The 16,301-nt window shown below is 34.7% G+C and overlaps 1 protein-coding gene across 1 annotated transcript in view; it reads left to right on the top strand.

Annotated features, from left to right (window-relative positions):
* Positions 1 to 12,674, top strand: part of LOC145999280 (uncharacterized) — a 66,119-nt gene extending 53,445 nt beyond the window's left edge. The window contains exons 3-4 of the mRNA XM_083136218.1: positions 1,132 to 1,469; positions 12,622 to 12,674. Coding sequence (XP_082992344.1) covers positions 1,132 to 1,469; positions 12,622 to 12,674 — 391 coding nt within the window. The remainder of the gene's footprint in view (positions 1 to 1,131; positions 1,470 to 12,621) is intronic.
* Positions 12,675 to 16,301: the final 3,627 nt, after the last annotated feature.

The raw sequence follows: 16,301 nt of genomic DNA, 5'->3' as shown, positions 1-16,301 counted from the left end.
CGGTCCAACGTTCACTTCTCTCGAATTTCGTAACTTCTGCCTTAAGAATGGCATCAAACATGTTACTTCACCACCTTATCACAGCCCTAGCAACGGCTTAGCCGAACGATACGTTCGTACTGTCAAAACCGCTCTTGTCAAGCTTATAACTGACAAACCCAATCTGAGCATGCTTGAACTTGATATGGGGATCGCCAACCTTCTTTTCATCCTTCGGAACACGCGACTGGGTGGAAAAGGAAGCCTGCCAGCACTTTCGGTATTGAAACACCGACCCAGATTTTGGTGGGAACCAAACAATCTGCCTCTGTCGAGTGAGTGTCCGTTCAAGCCGAGGAAGTCAGCAAAGTTTCAGAACGATTCTTCATCGAGATATGGTACTTTCGCCATCAACTCAGCAGTTTGGGTTCAATCACCTAAGCACGGTACTCCAAATTACATCCCAGGAGTTGTCATTCGTCGAATTGGGGATAGTATCCTCTACGAGATAATGTTGGAAGATGGAATCAAACGAGTGGTACATCCCAGGTGGTTGAAGAGACGTGTTTCACGTGACACTGCAGATGACGACGACTTCAACGTTACAATACCAAATAGAAATTCAACAAATCCCGGTGGAACAGTACCAGAACCTACCCCAGGCAGAGCTGGATACCCAGGACCAGGTCCTAGCACACCTCACTCGTCTCCGAGAAGGTCTACCAGGATTCGCCGCCCACCAGATCGATACGGTCATCAGCATACCTGATTTTTTTTTTATGGGACACCTGGAGGGATGATACGGTCCAGGTATTAAGCGTATGGCTACAAGGCATGGACTTCACGGCCAGAAGAAGATAAGTCATAAGCAGATGTATTCTGTGTATATTCTTGATATATCATGGGTTCAATGTATTTGAATGTTTCGGACATAACGTCCAGTTTATATTAAATATGTTAATTGTTCACCGTCTGGTTTTTATCTTGTGCAAGTTATATTAATCTACATTACCATGTCCTTCACTCCGAACCAATCATACATCCCAGTCAACTGTCTATTCTTCTCTCCTTTCTTTTCATTCATTTGTACATGTGTCATTCTCATTATTTACTTAGAGTGTAAAAATACATTTGTATCATATTTTTTTTCAGCTACCTGATCAAGAACTATGTGGAAGAACAGGTACAAGATGTCCCAAGGTCAGTTCCACACTTGACAGTGTCTGCAGGAAACTTAAGAGAACAAGAGCAGCCAAAAGAAATTACAAAATGTATTAGTAGAGAAGAAAAATTCGAGGCTGAACCTGCAACAAAAACCCTTGCAAGCAAGGCACATGTTGATGGTTCTAAGCCTAATAACAGGAGAAAGCAATGTATAGCCCCCATCTCCAACAACACTTTCCCTGACAAAGGAGATTTGATAGCCCATGAACCCCAGATGTTTTTTAATTGTCCAGTTTCCAAGAAAATTTTTGTCCAAGAAGCTGAGCGTAATACATTTATGAGTGTTCCCACACAAGGGAGACATTTTACTCACCATAAAATTTATCTTAATGAGCATGTGAGAGTTCACACAAAAGAGAAGCCTTTCAATTGTTCAATTTGCAATAAATATTTTGCTCGTAAAGGAGATATTCGGAAACATATGAAAGTTCACTCAAAAGAGAATCCTTTTAATTGTTCAATTTGCAATAAATATTTTTCCCGTGAAGGTCACCTTAATGAGCATGTGAGAGTCCACACTAAAGAGAAGCCTTTCAATTGTTCAATTTGCAATAAAAAATTTGCCCGTAAAGGAGGACTTAGTGTACATATAACTGTTCACATTAAAGAGAAGCCTTTCAATTGTTCAATTTGCAACAAAGGTTTTGCCTGTAAATTTAATCTTAATGTGCATGTGAGGGGTCACACTGGAGAGAAGCCTTTCAATTGTTCAATTTGCAACAAAAACTTTGCCCGTAAAGGAGTTCTTCGGATACATATGAAAGTTCACTCAAAAGAGAATCCTCTTAATTGTTCAATTTGCAATAAATATTTTTCCCGTGAAGATAAACTTAATGAGCATGCGAGAGTCCACACTAAAGAGAAGCCTTTCAATTGTTCAATTTGCAACAAGGATTTTGCCCGTAAAGTTTATCTTAATGAGCATGTGAGAGTACACACTGGAGAGAAGCGTTTCAATTGTTCAATTTGCAACAAAGATTTTGCATATAAGTATCTTCTTACTGAGCATATGAGGGTTCACACTGGAGAGAAGCATTTCAATTGTTCAATTTGCAATAAAAATTTTGTCCATAAGAAATATCTTCGTGTACATATGAATGTTCACTCAAAAGAGAAACCTTTCAATTGTTCAATTTGCAACAAAGGTTTTGCCCGTAAAGTTAATCTTAATGCGCATGTGAGGCTTCACACTGGAGAGAAGCCTTTCAATTGTTCAATTTGCAACAAAGATTTTGCCCGTAAAGTTTATCTTAATTTGCATGTGAGGCTTCACACTGGAGAGAAGCCTTTCAATTGTTCAATTTGCAACAAAGTTTTTGCTTATAAGTATCATCTTACTGAGCATGTGAGGGTTCACACTGGAGAGAAGCGTTTCAATTGTTCAATTTGCAACAAAGGTTTTGTCTCTAAGGTTAATCTTAGGGAGCATTTGAGGGGTCACACTGGAGAGAAGCCTTTCAATTGTTCAATTTGCAATAAAAATTTTGTCCTTAAAAGCCATCTTAGTGCACATATGAATGTTCACTTGAAAGAGAAACCTTTCAATTGTTCAATTTGCAACAAACGTTTTGCCCGTAAAAAACATCTTAGTGTACATATGACTGTTCACACTAAAGAGAAACCTTTCAATTGTACAGTTTGCAAGCTAGATTTTGCCCATCAAGTTCATCTTAATGCGCATATGAGGGGTCACACTGGAGAGAATCCTTTCAATTGTTCAATTTGCAAGAAAGATTTTGTATCTAAGTATCATCTTACTGAGCATGTGAGGTTTCACACTGGAGAGAAACGTTTCAATTGTTCAATTTGCAACAAAGGTTTTGCCTTTAAGGTTAATCTTAGGGAGCATGTGAGAGGTCACACTGGAGAGAAGCCTTTCAATTGTTCAATTTGCAATAAAAATTTTGTCCGTAAGAGAAATCTTAGTGTACATATGAATGTTCACTCAAAAGAGAAGCCTTTCAATTGTTCAATTTGCAACAAAGGTTTTGTCTCTAAGGTTAATCTTAGGGAGCATGTGAGAAGTCACACTGGAGAGAAGCCTTTCAATTGTTCAATTTGCAATAAAAATTTTCTTCGTAAGAGAGATCTTAGTGTACATATGAATGTTCACTCAAAAGAAAAGCCTTTCAATTGTTCAATTTGCAACAAAGGTTTTGCCCATAAAGTTAATCTTAATGCGCATGTGAGGCTTCACACTGGAGAGAAGCCTTTCAATTGTTCAATTTGCAATAAAAATTTTGTCCGTAAAAGAGATCTTAGTGTACATATGAATATTCACTCAAAAGAGAAACCTTTCAATTGTTCAATTTGCAACAAAGGTTTTGCCCATAAAGTTAATCTTAATGCACATGTGAGGCTTCACACTGGAGAGAAACGTTTCAATTGTTCAATTTGCAACAAAGGTTTTGCCTTTAAGGTTAATCTTAGGGAGCATGTGAGAGGTCACACTGGAGAGAAGCCTTTCAATTGTTCAATTTGCAATAAAAATTTTGTCCGTAAGAGAAATCTTAATGTACATATGAATGTTCACTCAAAAGAGAAGCCTTTCAATTGTTTAATTTGCAACAAAGGTTTTGTCTCTAAGGTTAATCTTAAAGAGCATGTGAGAGGTCACACTGGAGAGAAGCCTTTCAATTGTTCAATTTGCAATAAAAATTTTCTCCGTAAGAGAGATCTTAGTGTACATATGAATGTTCACTCAAAAGAGAAGCCTTTCAATTGTTCAATTTGCAACAAAGGTTTTGCCCATAAATTTAATCTTAATGCGCATGTGAGGCTTCACACTGGAGAGAAGCCTTTCAATTGTTCAATTTGCAATAAAAATTTTGTCCGTAAAAGAGATCTTAGTGTACATATGAATATTCACTCAAAAGAGAAACCTTTCAATTGTTGAATTTGATACAAAGGTTTTGCCCGTAAAGATCATCTTAGTGTACATATGACTGTTCACACTAAAGAGAAACCTTTCGATTGTACAGTTTGCAAGCTAGATTTTGCCCATAATGTTCATCTTAATGCACATATGAGGGGTCACACTGGAGAGAATCCTTTCAATTGTTCAATTTGCAACAAAGATTTTGCCCGTAAGGTTCATCTTTATGAGCATGTGTGTATTCACGTTAAAGATAAACCTTTCAATTGTTAAATTTGCAATAATAATTTTGTCCATATAGGAGATCTTAGTGTACATATGAATGTTCACTCAAAATAGAAGCTTTTCAATTGTTCAATTTACAACAAAGATTTTTACCCGCAAGGTTCATCATAGTTTGTGAGGTTTCACAGTAAAGAGAATCATTACCAACTAACTAACTCTCTAGCCTTCTTAAACCCAAAGGTTCATGGCTGCAGCAACACAACCCTTCCTTCTGTCCCTATCTTGAGCAAGATCTATATACTCTTTTCGATCCCTACCGATTTCCTTTAGGTCCATTTCAACGTTGTCCCTCCATCTTCGTCTTGGCCTTCCTACAGGTCTCTTACCATCACGTTTCCCAACAAGAATCCTGTAAACTCCTCTTTCCTCTCCCATTCGTGCCACATGGCCTGCCCACCTAAGTCTTCTGGATTTAATTATTCTAATAATATCTGGACATGAATACAAATTATGTAGTTCTAAATTATGTAACCTTCTCCACTCACCTGTCTCCTCATCCCTTTTAGGTCCAGATATTTTTCTAAGGATCTTATTTTCAAATACTCTCAATTTATGTTCCTCTTTCAATGTAAGGGACCAAGTTTCACAGGCAAAATTACTGTTTTGTATATTTTAACTTTTAGTTCCTTAGTTCCTTAGATATTAAACGAGAAGACAAAAGTTTATGAAGAGAGAAGTAACATGCATTTCCTGCATTAAGCCTACTTTTTATTTCCTCTTTAATATAATTTTCACTTGTTAATATTACTCCTAAGTATTATTTGGAAACTGGTTCAAAGGAGTTGTTATCAATAATTAGGTTTTGATTATTACCTAACAATTGGTTTCGGCATGTATTTAGTTTTCTCGTTGTTAACTTCCAAACCTATCTCTTTAGAAGTTTTGAAAAATATTTTAGCATTATTCTTAATTGTATTCACATCATCACCCAGTAAGTCTACATCATCTGCATATGCTAACAACTGAGTCATACTATTTAATTTTAGTCCTTCTTTAGTTTCTTTTACCTTCCTAACAGCATATTCTAAGGCAAAATTAAAGAACAATGGAGATAATGCATCTCCTTGTTTTAACCCATCATGAATTGTAAATTTGTCAGACACATTTATACCCACACGAATTTTACTTTCTGTTTCACTGGTGCATATTTTTATCATACTAACAAGCTTCTTAGGTATTCCAAACTCTACTAATATATTATATAATTGATCTCTTTTGACCAAATCATATGCTTTTTTGAAATCAATGAATAGCTGATGGACATTTTGATTATATTCCCACTTTTTTTCAAGTGTCTGTCTGATGTGAAAAATTTGATCTGTTACGTTTAAATCCACATTGATAATCACTTATAATTTCATTAGCATATGTGGTTAGTCTTGTTAAATGAACGTTAGACAATATTTTGTATGTTGTTGAGAGTAGAGAAATTCCACGGTAATTATTGCAGTTCATTTTATCACCTTTTTTAAACACAGGAACAATTATGGATTCTTTCCACTGTTGAGGGATTTCTTCTTTATTCCATATTAAACAAATTAATTTATGAATTTGACATATTAACGAATTTCCACCATATTTAATTAACTCAGCTGGTATTAAATCAATGCCAGGTGCTTTGTTATTATTTTGCCTTTTAATAGCATCTTTAACTTCAGTCAAGTTATGTTCTGGAACTAAAGGTTCTGCTGTGTGTACTTCATTTACTTCTGATTTATCTCCTACATTGACATTTAAAAGGTCATTAAAGTAGTTCTTCCATCTATTTAGCTAGAAAATCACCGTCTTTATCTTTTATCAAGTTTACTTTAGGTTGCTACCCATTTCTAAATTCATTTACACCTTTATATAAATCTCTGATATTTTTATTTTTGCTGTTTGTTTCAATTTCGTTAATTTTGCTTTTCAAGTAATCTCTCTTTTTACTTCTAAAAGTAAGTTAACTTCTCACTTTATTCTATTATATTTGCTTAGATTTGTATCATCAGAATTATTTAACCACCTAAGTCTAGCCTGATTTCTTATTTCTATTAGATTATGACATTCAATATCAAACCATGGCTTACTTTTTCTTGGTTTATGGTATCCTATACTTTCTTTAGCTGCTGATTCTATTGCATTACGTATGTGCTCCCAATTCTTATTTACGTCTGTCTCATTTATATTTTCATCATCATTTAAATCCTGCAAAACATCAAATCTATTTGACAGTTTAATTTAGTAATCTTTCTTAATTCTTTCATCAGCAAACTTTCCTCTATCAAATTTTATAACTTTTAGATATGGTTGCTTATGATTTATCACTGAGAGTCTTTCTCTTAATTTAGCAATTACTAAATAATGGTCACTGGCACAGTCATCATCTCTATGCGAATGAACGTCAATTATACTAGTATGCCTTATCTTATTAATGAGAATATGATCTATCTGATTATGAGTTTTACCGTCTGGAGAAGACCAGGTATATTTATGGATATCTTTATGTTTAAAAGTGGTACTTTTTCACAATTAAATTCTTTGAGGTTGCAAAAGTAATCAATCTTATACTATTATTATTACTTAATTCATGAAGACTTTCTTTACCAATCGTGGGTTTAAATGTCTCTTCTTTGCCAATCTGTGCATTACAGTCACATAACAGAATTTTCATATCATACTGAGAAAATTTATCAAAGACCTGTTCTAACTCTGTATAAAAGTCATCTTTAGTATTATCATCTTTATCTTCCGTTGGTGCATGTATGTTTATTAAAATAATTTTACACCACCTACCCTGTAAAACTGCATATGATATCCTATCATTAATAAATTCTACTGTTTTAATTATTTATGAAAAAGCCTGTTCCAAAATTATGATTTTCAGTACCACCATAGAAAAAAGTATAATTCTTAGTTTTACAATTCCCTTCTCCTGGCCACCTAACTTCCTGGACAGCTACTCCATCTAATTTATAGTTAACTATATCATTAACTGTACACTGAAATGCCCCAGGCCAGTAAAGGCTCAGAACATTCCAGGTGCCTAATTTAATATCCCTAATCCTAATGTAGATCTTATCCTTAGTCCAGGGACCTCCCAAAGTAGTCCCCACCCGGAGATCCGAATGGGGGACTATTTTACCTGCGGAATATTTTACCTTGGGAGCATCCATGGCCTTGCCTTGTCATGTCTTTTTACAGTGCAGAGTTGTCAGCTCTACGCCTAACCCCCAATATGAATGGAGGAACTACTACACAAGACAAACACACACACATTAGACAGCACAGCTACTACACAAGACACACACAAAACACATCACAGATTGCAGGGAGGTCAATGTGGGGAACCTATCGGAAAACCTTGTTGTGGGGACCATCAAATATTGATATCTTACTATGATATTTGACATCCTTGAGGTCGAATTGATACTTCAAATTTTAAAATATGAATGAAAAATGTCATTTTCACGAGAAATCAAGAACTGTTATTAAACCAGTGTACTGGGGAACTTACAAGCTTAAAACCTATCCAATGGGGAACTATGATGATGAGTGTAATTAATGAGGTTCATTTCCACCAAGAGGGGAACTTTCTGTCAAACGGGGAACTGTGTCTTTTTAAACATCTAAAGTGGGGAACTTTTGAACTCCAACTGGGGAATTTGTGTGATTTTCATATGTGTATTCAATGTGGTGAGAATCCATTAACCGGGGAACTTCTTCTTATGTGAGGAACTGTGTGACAAACATTTTAATTGGGGAACTTTTTGTTATTTAATAAGTATATCCTTGGACGTCCGCAGGATTTTTTCCAGGGAGGGGCAAGGAAGGTATTTTTTTTCAAGGGGGGGGGGGCAAGCAAGGCACATTTTCCCCAAAAATAGTGTTATCCCCTAAAAAAAAAACATTGCTTAATTTTGAATTTATGGTGTTCGTGCAATAATTAACATATATTATTGTGGCTAGAATACAATTATGTGTGTGTGATACAAAATTTTTGGTCGAATTTCATTATCCAGAGGGGAGACAACAACCCCCCCTTGTCCCCCTTCCGGATGCCCATGAGTATATCCAATGTGCTTACACTACATTAACAGGTGGATTTTGAACTCTGTGTAAGCTAAGTCAAACAGCTAAGTGGGGAATATGTATGTCATATTATGATAGCAGCATTCTTGAGTTATTTGCGTTACTGTATTGCCATAAGTGAAAAAAGCATTTACATCAATGTGGCAAGGAAACCACAAGATTCTGGAGCTAAAAATTCTTTTCTTAAGAGATAAACATATACAATATAGATAAATGTGCATTTAGATATGCCAGCCGTGATGCAGGAACAGGGGTCTACTGTATAATTCTAAATTTTTGGAAGGTGCAACAGTACCTCGCAAATCATTTGATCCAAATTGTTCCCTTGTATTCACCTAACACTAGTTCAGAGTACTAGTCTATTACAACTGAAATACTAGAAGAAATTAAGTAAGTTACAAGTAGAATGTTGTTTACTTTTACATATGCATCACTGTTAACACTAGATAATTTAGGTAAAGGAGTGCATAGTATGATAAAAGACAAAATGCTACCCATCTGTACTCAAACTGAAGTTTTCAGAATTTTTTAGCTGTTCAACGACTAAACATTCATTTTAATGGTACAGGATTTGTTGAAAAAACAAAAGTAGTTTACGTAATATTCCAATTGTTGTCAGTGATACTTATGTTTGAAGGAAACATAATCTACAATGATGATCAAGTCTCCCAAACCATAAAGAACATATGTCGATTGTCATTAATATGATGAAAAATCGGTCAATTTGAGTTTGTTGTATATTTGCAACATACTATAGGTGTCAAAAAATTCATCACACATTTGAGCATTGAGAAATTTATGAGCTCTTCCTTGGTTCAAATTTCTTCTTGCTCATCCTTTAGTCTTATAGGTTAAGATCTCACTTGAACTTACATTTGGGAAGTTGGAAGTCAAAATCGGTTTGCAGCCATCTACATGAGATTTTACCAATGTTTTCGTCGGTTAACAGAGACAAAATGCTGGAAAACTTTTAATGTACACTTATTTGTCCAATTCCTTCAATCATGATCTCAAGTGTCTCAGTTAACCTAATGGTACGAGAAATGTTCGTTTAATTATGAACCAGTCAACTCTTAGTAATGTGCATATACAATACACGCACATTCCAACAAATAATATTATTAATTTACCTCATGTATGCTAAATATTATTAAATGGTAGTAAGGTAGTAAGTTGAAATCAAATTCTACATTAAGAAACATTTTTTATTCCAGTAAGTTGGTAATAATTTTACAAGTTTTATTAAAAAAAAAAAGCATCATGATCAGAAGATGAAAACATGAAAATTGTGATAATGTAAATAATAGTTTCATACTTTGCTAGATAAAATGATTTACAAACTCAGTCCTTTAAAGCTCTCAATACAGAGAGTAAATTTTAATTGCACATGCACTGAGTGTCTTCTTCATACACTGAAACACCTGAACTCAGCTAACACAATAACATAACTCAAAATCGTGATATTCACCATGCTGAAGTTTGGAGAATAAGGAATCAAAACTGCAAGAACTGCAATTTGCTTTGTGCACTATCAGGGAAGAACTTGCAGTATAAATTAGTGGGTTGTAAAGCAATGTACATTATGCAAGAGAAAAATGCTTGTAATCTGTAGCTAGTGCAGAGGTAATTTAGACACAAATTTCAAATGCGTTCACTGCAGAAGAACAGTATCGATTGATGGTTCGCACAGTTATGGAAGATGGGTAGTGTGGAGAAAATAAAATCATCAGGTAGACCAAGGACATCAGACTAACTAGTGAGTTTTGTTACGATCTGTTGTGTTTTGTGTGGTGTGCATATTGAAAGCTCATAGCGAAAAGTCCAGTATGTGTTTCAGTTAATGCAAAATTAGTTTCAGTTCTTACTTACTATAGAAACTGTTTGTGTTGCCGAACCTAATAAAACATTCTAAATCACAAAAATGACTTTTCATTCTCAGGGATCCTGTATTTATATATCCTATATGATTTTTGGATATGAATAAAAAGTGTACTAATTACACTAGGGAACATGATTTTTGCCCCCGTGAAAGTAATGACTGTTTCTAATGTGTTTTGTAGTGTAGTAAGCGGAACTAATCCTCAAAATTCTCCTACACGTAAAAAAATTTCATAATGGCAATTTTTAATAAAATAAAATTTAAGGTATAAGGTATACGAACATTGGAAAATAAGGCTAGATGTTTACCTGGAAAAGAAAGGGAAAGAATTACTTCATTCGAAAAGTTGTTCTGTAAATTTATATATAAGAGACCGGTACACCACAGCGAGGAACTACCAGTTCCACCCCACCCCCCCACACACGCACATAGGTTGTGCAAGCACCAGATGAAGATACCGCAGACGAGCCGTCAACATCAATCGACGTAGAATACCATTGTGACGAACAAGATGATGGTGTGCACCTCATTATGCATGATGGGCTAAGTGATCTTATACGCGATTTAAATTTGGGAAAAAAAGAAGCAGAGATTCTTGGTTCAAGGCTTCAGCAGTGGAAACTCCTTGCAAAAGACACAAAAATCTCCATTTATCGAAACCGTCACTAACAGTTTTCCAAGTATTTCACAATGAGAGAAAATATGTGCTTCTGTGTAGATATCGTTTCCTTAATGAATGAGTTCGGTGTTCGACAATCAGTACCCGATTGGAGACTGTTCATAGACTCATCAAAATTAAATATGAAAGCTGTATTGCTGCATAATGGCAATCAATTCCTTTATTCCATGCTCTAAATACGAAGGAAACATACGAAACAATGTCTGCTTTGTTAGCAGCTGTAAATTATAATAAATATGAATGGTAAATCTGTGCTGATCTCAAGGTTATTGCCTTGCTCACAGGATTACAGGGAGTTTTTACGAAACATTGCTGCTTTTTGTGCGACACAAGTCGTCATTTTGTAGTTAAAGATTGGGGAATGAGGGATGAATACCAAATTGGAGAAAAAATGTGGAATATGTGGCACTTGTTGATCCAAAGAAGATTCTTCTCCCGCCACTACATATTAAATTAGGATTGATGAAGAACATTGTGAAAACCTTGAATAAAGATGGCAGTGGATTTCGTTACCTCCAAATTTTTTTCTTGAACTAGACAACAAGCAAAACTGAAGGAAAGTATTTTTGTGGGACCACAAATTAGAAAACTCCTGAAAGACAACTTTTTTTAATCAAAGCTCCACGATGTCGAGCTGGCAGCGTGGAGTTTCTTCAAAGCTGTGGTGAATGGATTCCTGAGAAACAAAAAAGAAGAGAACTATGAATTTCTAGTTTCAGAGCTACCGAGGTGTTACAAAGAAATGGGTTGCTGAATGTCTTTAAAAATTCATCTTCTACATTCTCATCTTGAATATTTTGCACAGAATTTAGGTGATGTAAGTGATAAACAGGGGGAAAGGTTCCATCAGGACATTTCTGACATGGAACGTCGTTACCAAGGACGATGGGACCCAGCCATGTTAGGGGATTACTGTTGGAATACGAAACGAGAAAGTAGCACTGAATATAAGAGACGTTCATTGAAAGGTAGACATTTTTTACCTATTCTCAAGTAAACGTATGCTTTTGTATTGTTCAAATTTCCTTATCTGTAGCAAGCTAATTACTTCTGACTAGTGGTTGATTGCTAATTTCCTTATAAAATGATACTTTATATTATTTACATGTACTTACATGATGTACAATTCATGGCTCTGTACATTTGTTACGCACATTTCCATGTATACTGAAATCTACCTGTAAAAATAAAATCTTGCGTGTTAGAGCATTTTTTTTTTTTTTTTTTTGTTATTTTTGAATTCAGCACACTTGTTTGCATAAGAGGCAACTTATTTCGCTCTGGAAGCAAAAAAAAATATTTCATTTGTTCCCTAGTGTTATTATTTTGAATGTTATGTCAATGCAGGTTATTTGCATGAAAATCGCTCCTACTGCTTTCGAACATACAAATTCTGTTACATTGCTAATTTTCATCTGAAATAATAAATATCAGTAGTGTTGCGATTGCGCCAAAATACAATTAGAAAATATGGACATTTTTGGTGAAATCTTAAAGAAATCAGTACTTTCCGGTACATCATATATGTGTACAATAAGATAGATGCATGCAAAAGTGGAAGAACAATATGGGAACACATATATGTTAGTACAGTGTCAGAAAAGTTAAAATCTGTATTACTAAATTTCACAGTGGATCAAATATATAAAATTAAGAAAAATGGAACATTCAAAGTACAAAAGTAAAGTATTTAGGCCATTTAAATTTTGTATTATAAAAATTGTACTTTTAACATTATTGAGCAAACATTGTTAGTTTGAAATAAGTTACTTTCTGTGTGAAACCTTGAACCTTCAGCATTGATATAAAGTGATTAACATATGAAATTATAGGAAAAATAGCATTAAAGCACAAAAATGGTAAAAAAAAATTGAAAATGTTGATTTTGTGTAAATTCACTCAAGAATGAAAGTTTTTAACACAATGAAGGTTGAATTATGGAGACGAGAGCACTAAAATGTAATAACAATACACTTTGAACCAATAAGATTCAATCTTTGTTTTTTCACAAATATTGATACCTAAAATCAGTTATGCGAAATAATAACCTAATATAGATGGTTCATGTGAATCAATACACTCACTCATATACAAACTTTGTAAATGCTGATTTTATGAAGGATGGACAGGTAACTTAAGAATGTCTGTTCTTCTTCACAATATTATAGACAAAATATTTGACCTGTTTCCAAGATCGTTCCTTTAGTATATCGCCTGACACCTTAATGGAATCCAAACAATCAGTTTTCCCTGGAACTTTTTTCAACAATAAAAACTTAGAGAAAAATCGTTTCACTGTTTCCTTCTCCAGATCAGACCACTGCATCCTACTTCGTGCATTTAATTTCCTAGCCTTCCTAACCTGAGTTATTTTGTTAGATAATTCACCAGAATTATCTTCTTCATTGTCAAAACTTGTTCCGGGAACTGCTTCAATCATGGATTCTTTGTCCACTTCTTCACCATCAGTGTCTTCCTCAACAGAGAGGTCTTCAATATCATTAAGTGATTTTCCATAATACTTTTTTAAGGTCCCCTTATCTGCAGCCATAAATAATTTGCTTGTTTTGGCTACTGTTAGAGCTGAATCGGGAAGTCTGTAGAATTCTTTATGCACATCGAGATCATGTCCCAAAAAAGAGGCAATGTTTTGCATTTCACACTTTTTAAGATTAAGAATCTGTGCAATTGTTGCAATGTGTTTACGAAGCTTTGTAGATGTTATATATTGTGGATACTTTGCACCAGAGTCTCGTGCATATTTATGAAGTACGTCACTTCCTCGTACACAATCCTCCATATTGAGTACTTGCAAAAATGTATTTATTTGTTGGTGATACTCCTATTTTGTCTCTTGTTCCTATGAGTAACTCAATTGCTTGTTTCATGTCATCAGTGAGTAATATGGGTACTTTTTTGCCCTTCTTTCCTCTTATGTGCAAAAGTGTCAGAGATTGTATTAAATGCTTTTCAAAACTTGAAAGCATTTGTAGAATCTCAGTATTTTGAGTACAATTTTGCCTTTGTGAAAAGCTTGCTAATTCCAGTCTCTGAGCTTCGCCACTTCTCCTTCTGTTAAAGAGTATTATTGTAGCTAAAGTGGCTTGAGAAAGTTTTTTCCCAATCCTTCCTATTAGCAGCCATCGTCAAAGATTTGGTAGCATTCAACATTTCATTGGATAAATATTTCTTCAGTTTCAGCAAATCTGCAATTGGTAACAGCTCAGGTCTATTCCATTTTTTTCAGACTAACGTTTTTAATGCACGAGAAGAAATCTCATTAGTCTATTCCATTAGCTCCACAAATTCCTCTGCTTGCATCCGTAATTGTGAATCTCTTGATTTTAATGCATTTGCTTTCATTATTATAGCACAACTTTTAATGGAATGACCAATTTTTAAAGCCAAACTAGGTTTTTTGTATGTCTGTGTTTCCTCATCATAATCACATATTATTCTTACAGCATTAACTATGGTTGGAAAGTAATCAACTGATAAACAGTCATTTAAACTAACAACTTTACTATCTAACTCCCTCATCTACAAAACCAGCCGTCCTAGTTCTCTCATTTTGTGGCTTATGTATGTATTTAAATGAGATTCAGAACCATGTTTTTGAAATAGCCGTGAACCATATGCTAAAATCAGTTTATCGTTTTTAACAACAAGGGATATGATGTCCTTTTTCATATTTTGTAAAACTTTTTCCTTTAAACCTGTGCTGTTATGTGAAGGATTCATTAACATATCTGCAGCTGCCACTCTCCTTACATGTGTTCTTCCTAGTTTCTTTGTTCCTAAACATTTCTTAACATGCAACCAAATGTGAGATCTCCTAAAAAAAAACCTAGACACTTTTCACATGGAACATATTTTGTTGGTGAAACAGGTTTTGCAGAGCGTCTGCTAGGTATAATTGTTCCTTTATTATTTTCAAGAGCTAACTGATTATGTTGAAAATTGCCTGCATTTGTAAGATTTTGAAGTGCCTCTCTTCTCTTCTTTGAGCCTTTGTCAAATGATAAGATTTCCACTTCTTCCGATTCTGTGCCATGCACAGCTATGAGATGTTTGCTTAGCTTAGAAACCAACTTTGAGCAATAAAAGCAGGCTGCTTTTCTGTCATATTTTCTTTTGTCCAAGGTGTTACTTGATGTTGCAACAGCTATGCAATTGGGCCCTTCATTAGATACATATTTTAAAGCAGTTTCCCTGAGATCAAATACTTCTAATCCATGATCCGAGTCTGAACATGAAGAACAAGGAACAACATCTGTAACACAATTGATTTGACTGCCTGCTTCAATATCCATGTCTACATCACTGATGGAACTGTCAGTTTCCGATGGTTTGTAATCCGGGTCAAGTACAGAATGAGACATATCTTCTGAAGCATCACTACCAAATTCCATTGATTGGACATATGCAGTGTTTGTTGAATTCTGGATTTTTGTTTTAGTGCTAACATCAGAAGGGAATGTGTCATTTCTTGGTAAATTTACCTTTGCTGAAAACATTTCTGGTAAAGTTTGGTAGCATTTTAACAGATTCTTATTTTCATTTGAGTCTACAGATTTTAAAATTGAAGCATTTGTTTGATCCTCATTAAAATTAAAATTTGACTTTTGTTCATCCTTACATTTAGGTTCAGGAATGTTCATATCATATACTAATGTTGTCATTATTGAAACTGGATGTGTATTCTGAAGAGAATCCAATACTAAAACTTGACTCTCTTCATTTTCAGAAAAATTATACCCTAATTCTGATGCATTTTCAGTACAATACATAATTTCAGAAATTGGAAAACAATTCTGAGGAGAACGCAATACATACACTGGATCCTGATTGTTATCATTTACTAACATTAAACCAGTAGGAGTAATTTGGTGTTTGAACAGTCACTTGGAACAAAACCATTTTCTTTCTCTTTCAACTTGGATGGATTCTCTTCTACTTGCTCTCCAGTAGATGCAAATTCTGAAGCAGAAAGTCCATTCCGACAAGAATTTCCTGTGTTACCTTCACTCACCTTGCTATCATTTACTAACACTAAACCACTAGGAGTATATTTTGTGTTTGAACAGTCACTCGGAACAAAACCATTTTCTTCCTCTTTGAACTTGGATGGATTCTCTTCTACCTGCTCTCCAGTAGATGCAAATTCTGAAGCAGAAGGTTCACTCCGGAAAGAATTTTCTGTGATAACTTTTCTCACATTGTTATCACTAGGAGTACTTTTACTCTTTGCACAGTCACCTGGAACGTTACCATTTTCTTTCTGGTCATGTGTGTCCATTATATATATATGT

This window comes from Lepisma saccharinum, chromosome 15, assembly GCF_977018435.1.
Source record: "Lepisma saccharinum chromosome 15, izLepSacc3.1, whole genome shotgun sequence".
In the NCBI taxonomy this organism is placed as follows: domain Eukaryota; kingdom Metazoa; phylum Arthropoda; class Insecta; order Zygentoma; family Lepismatidae; genus Lepisma; species Lepisma saccharinum.
Note: the sequence above shows the minus strand (reverse complement) of the source record. Positions and strands in the feature narration are given on the sequence as shown.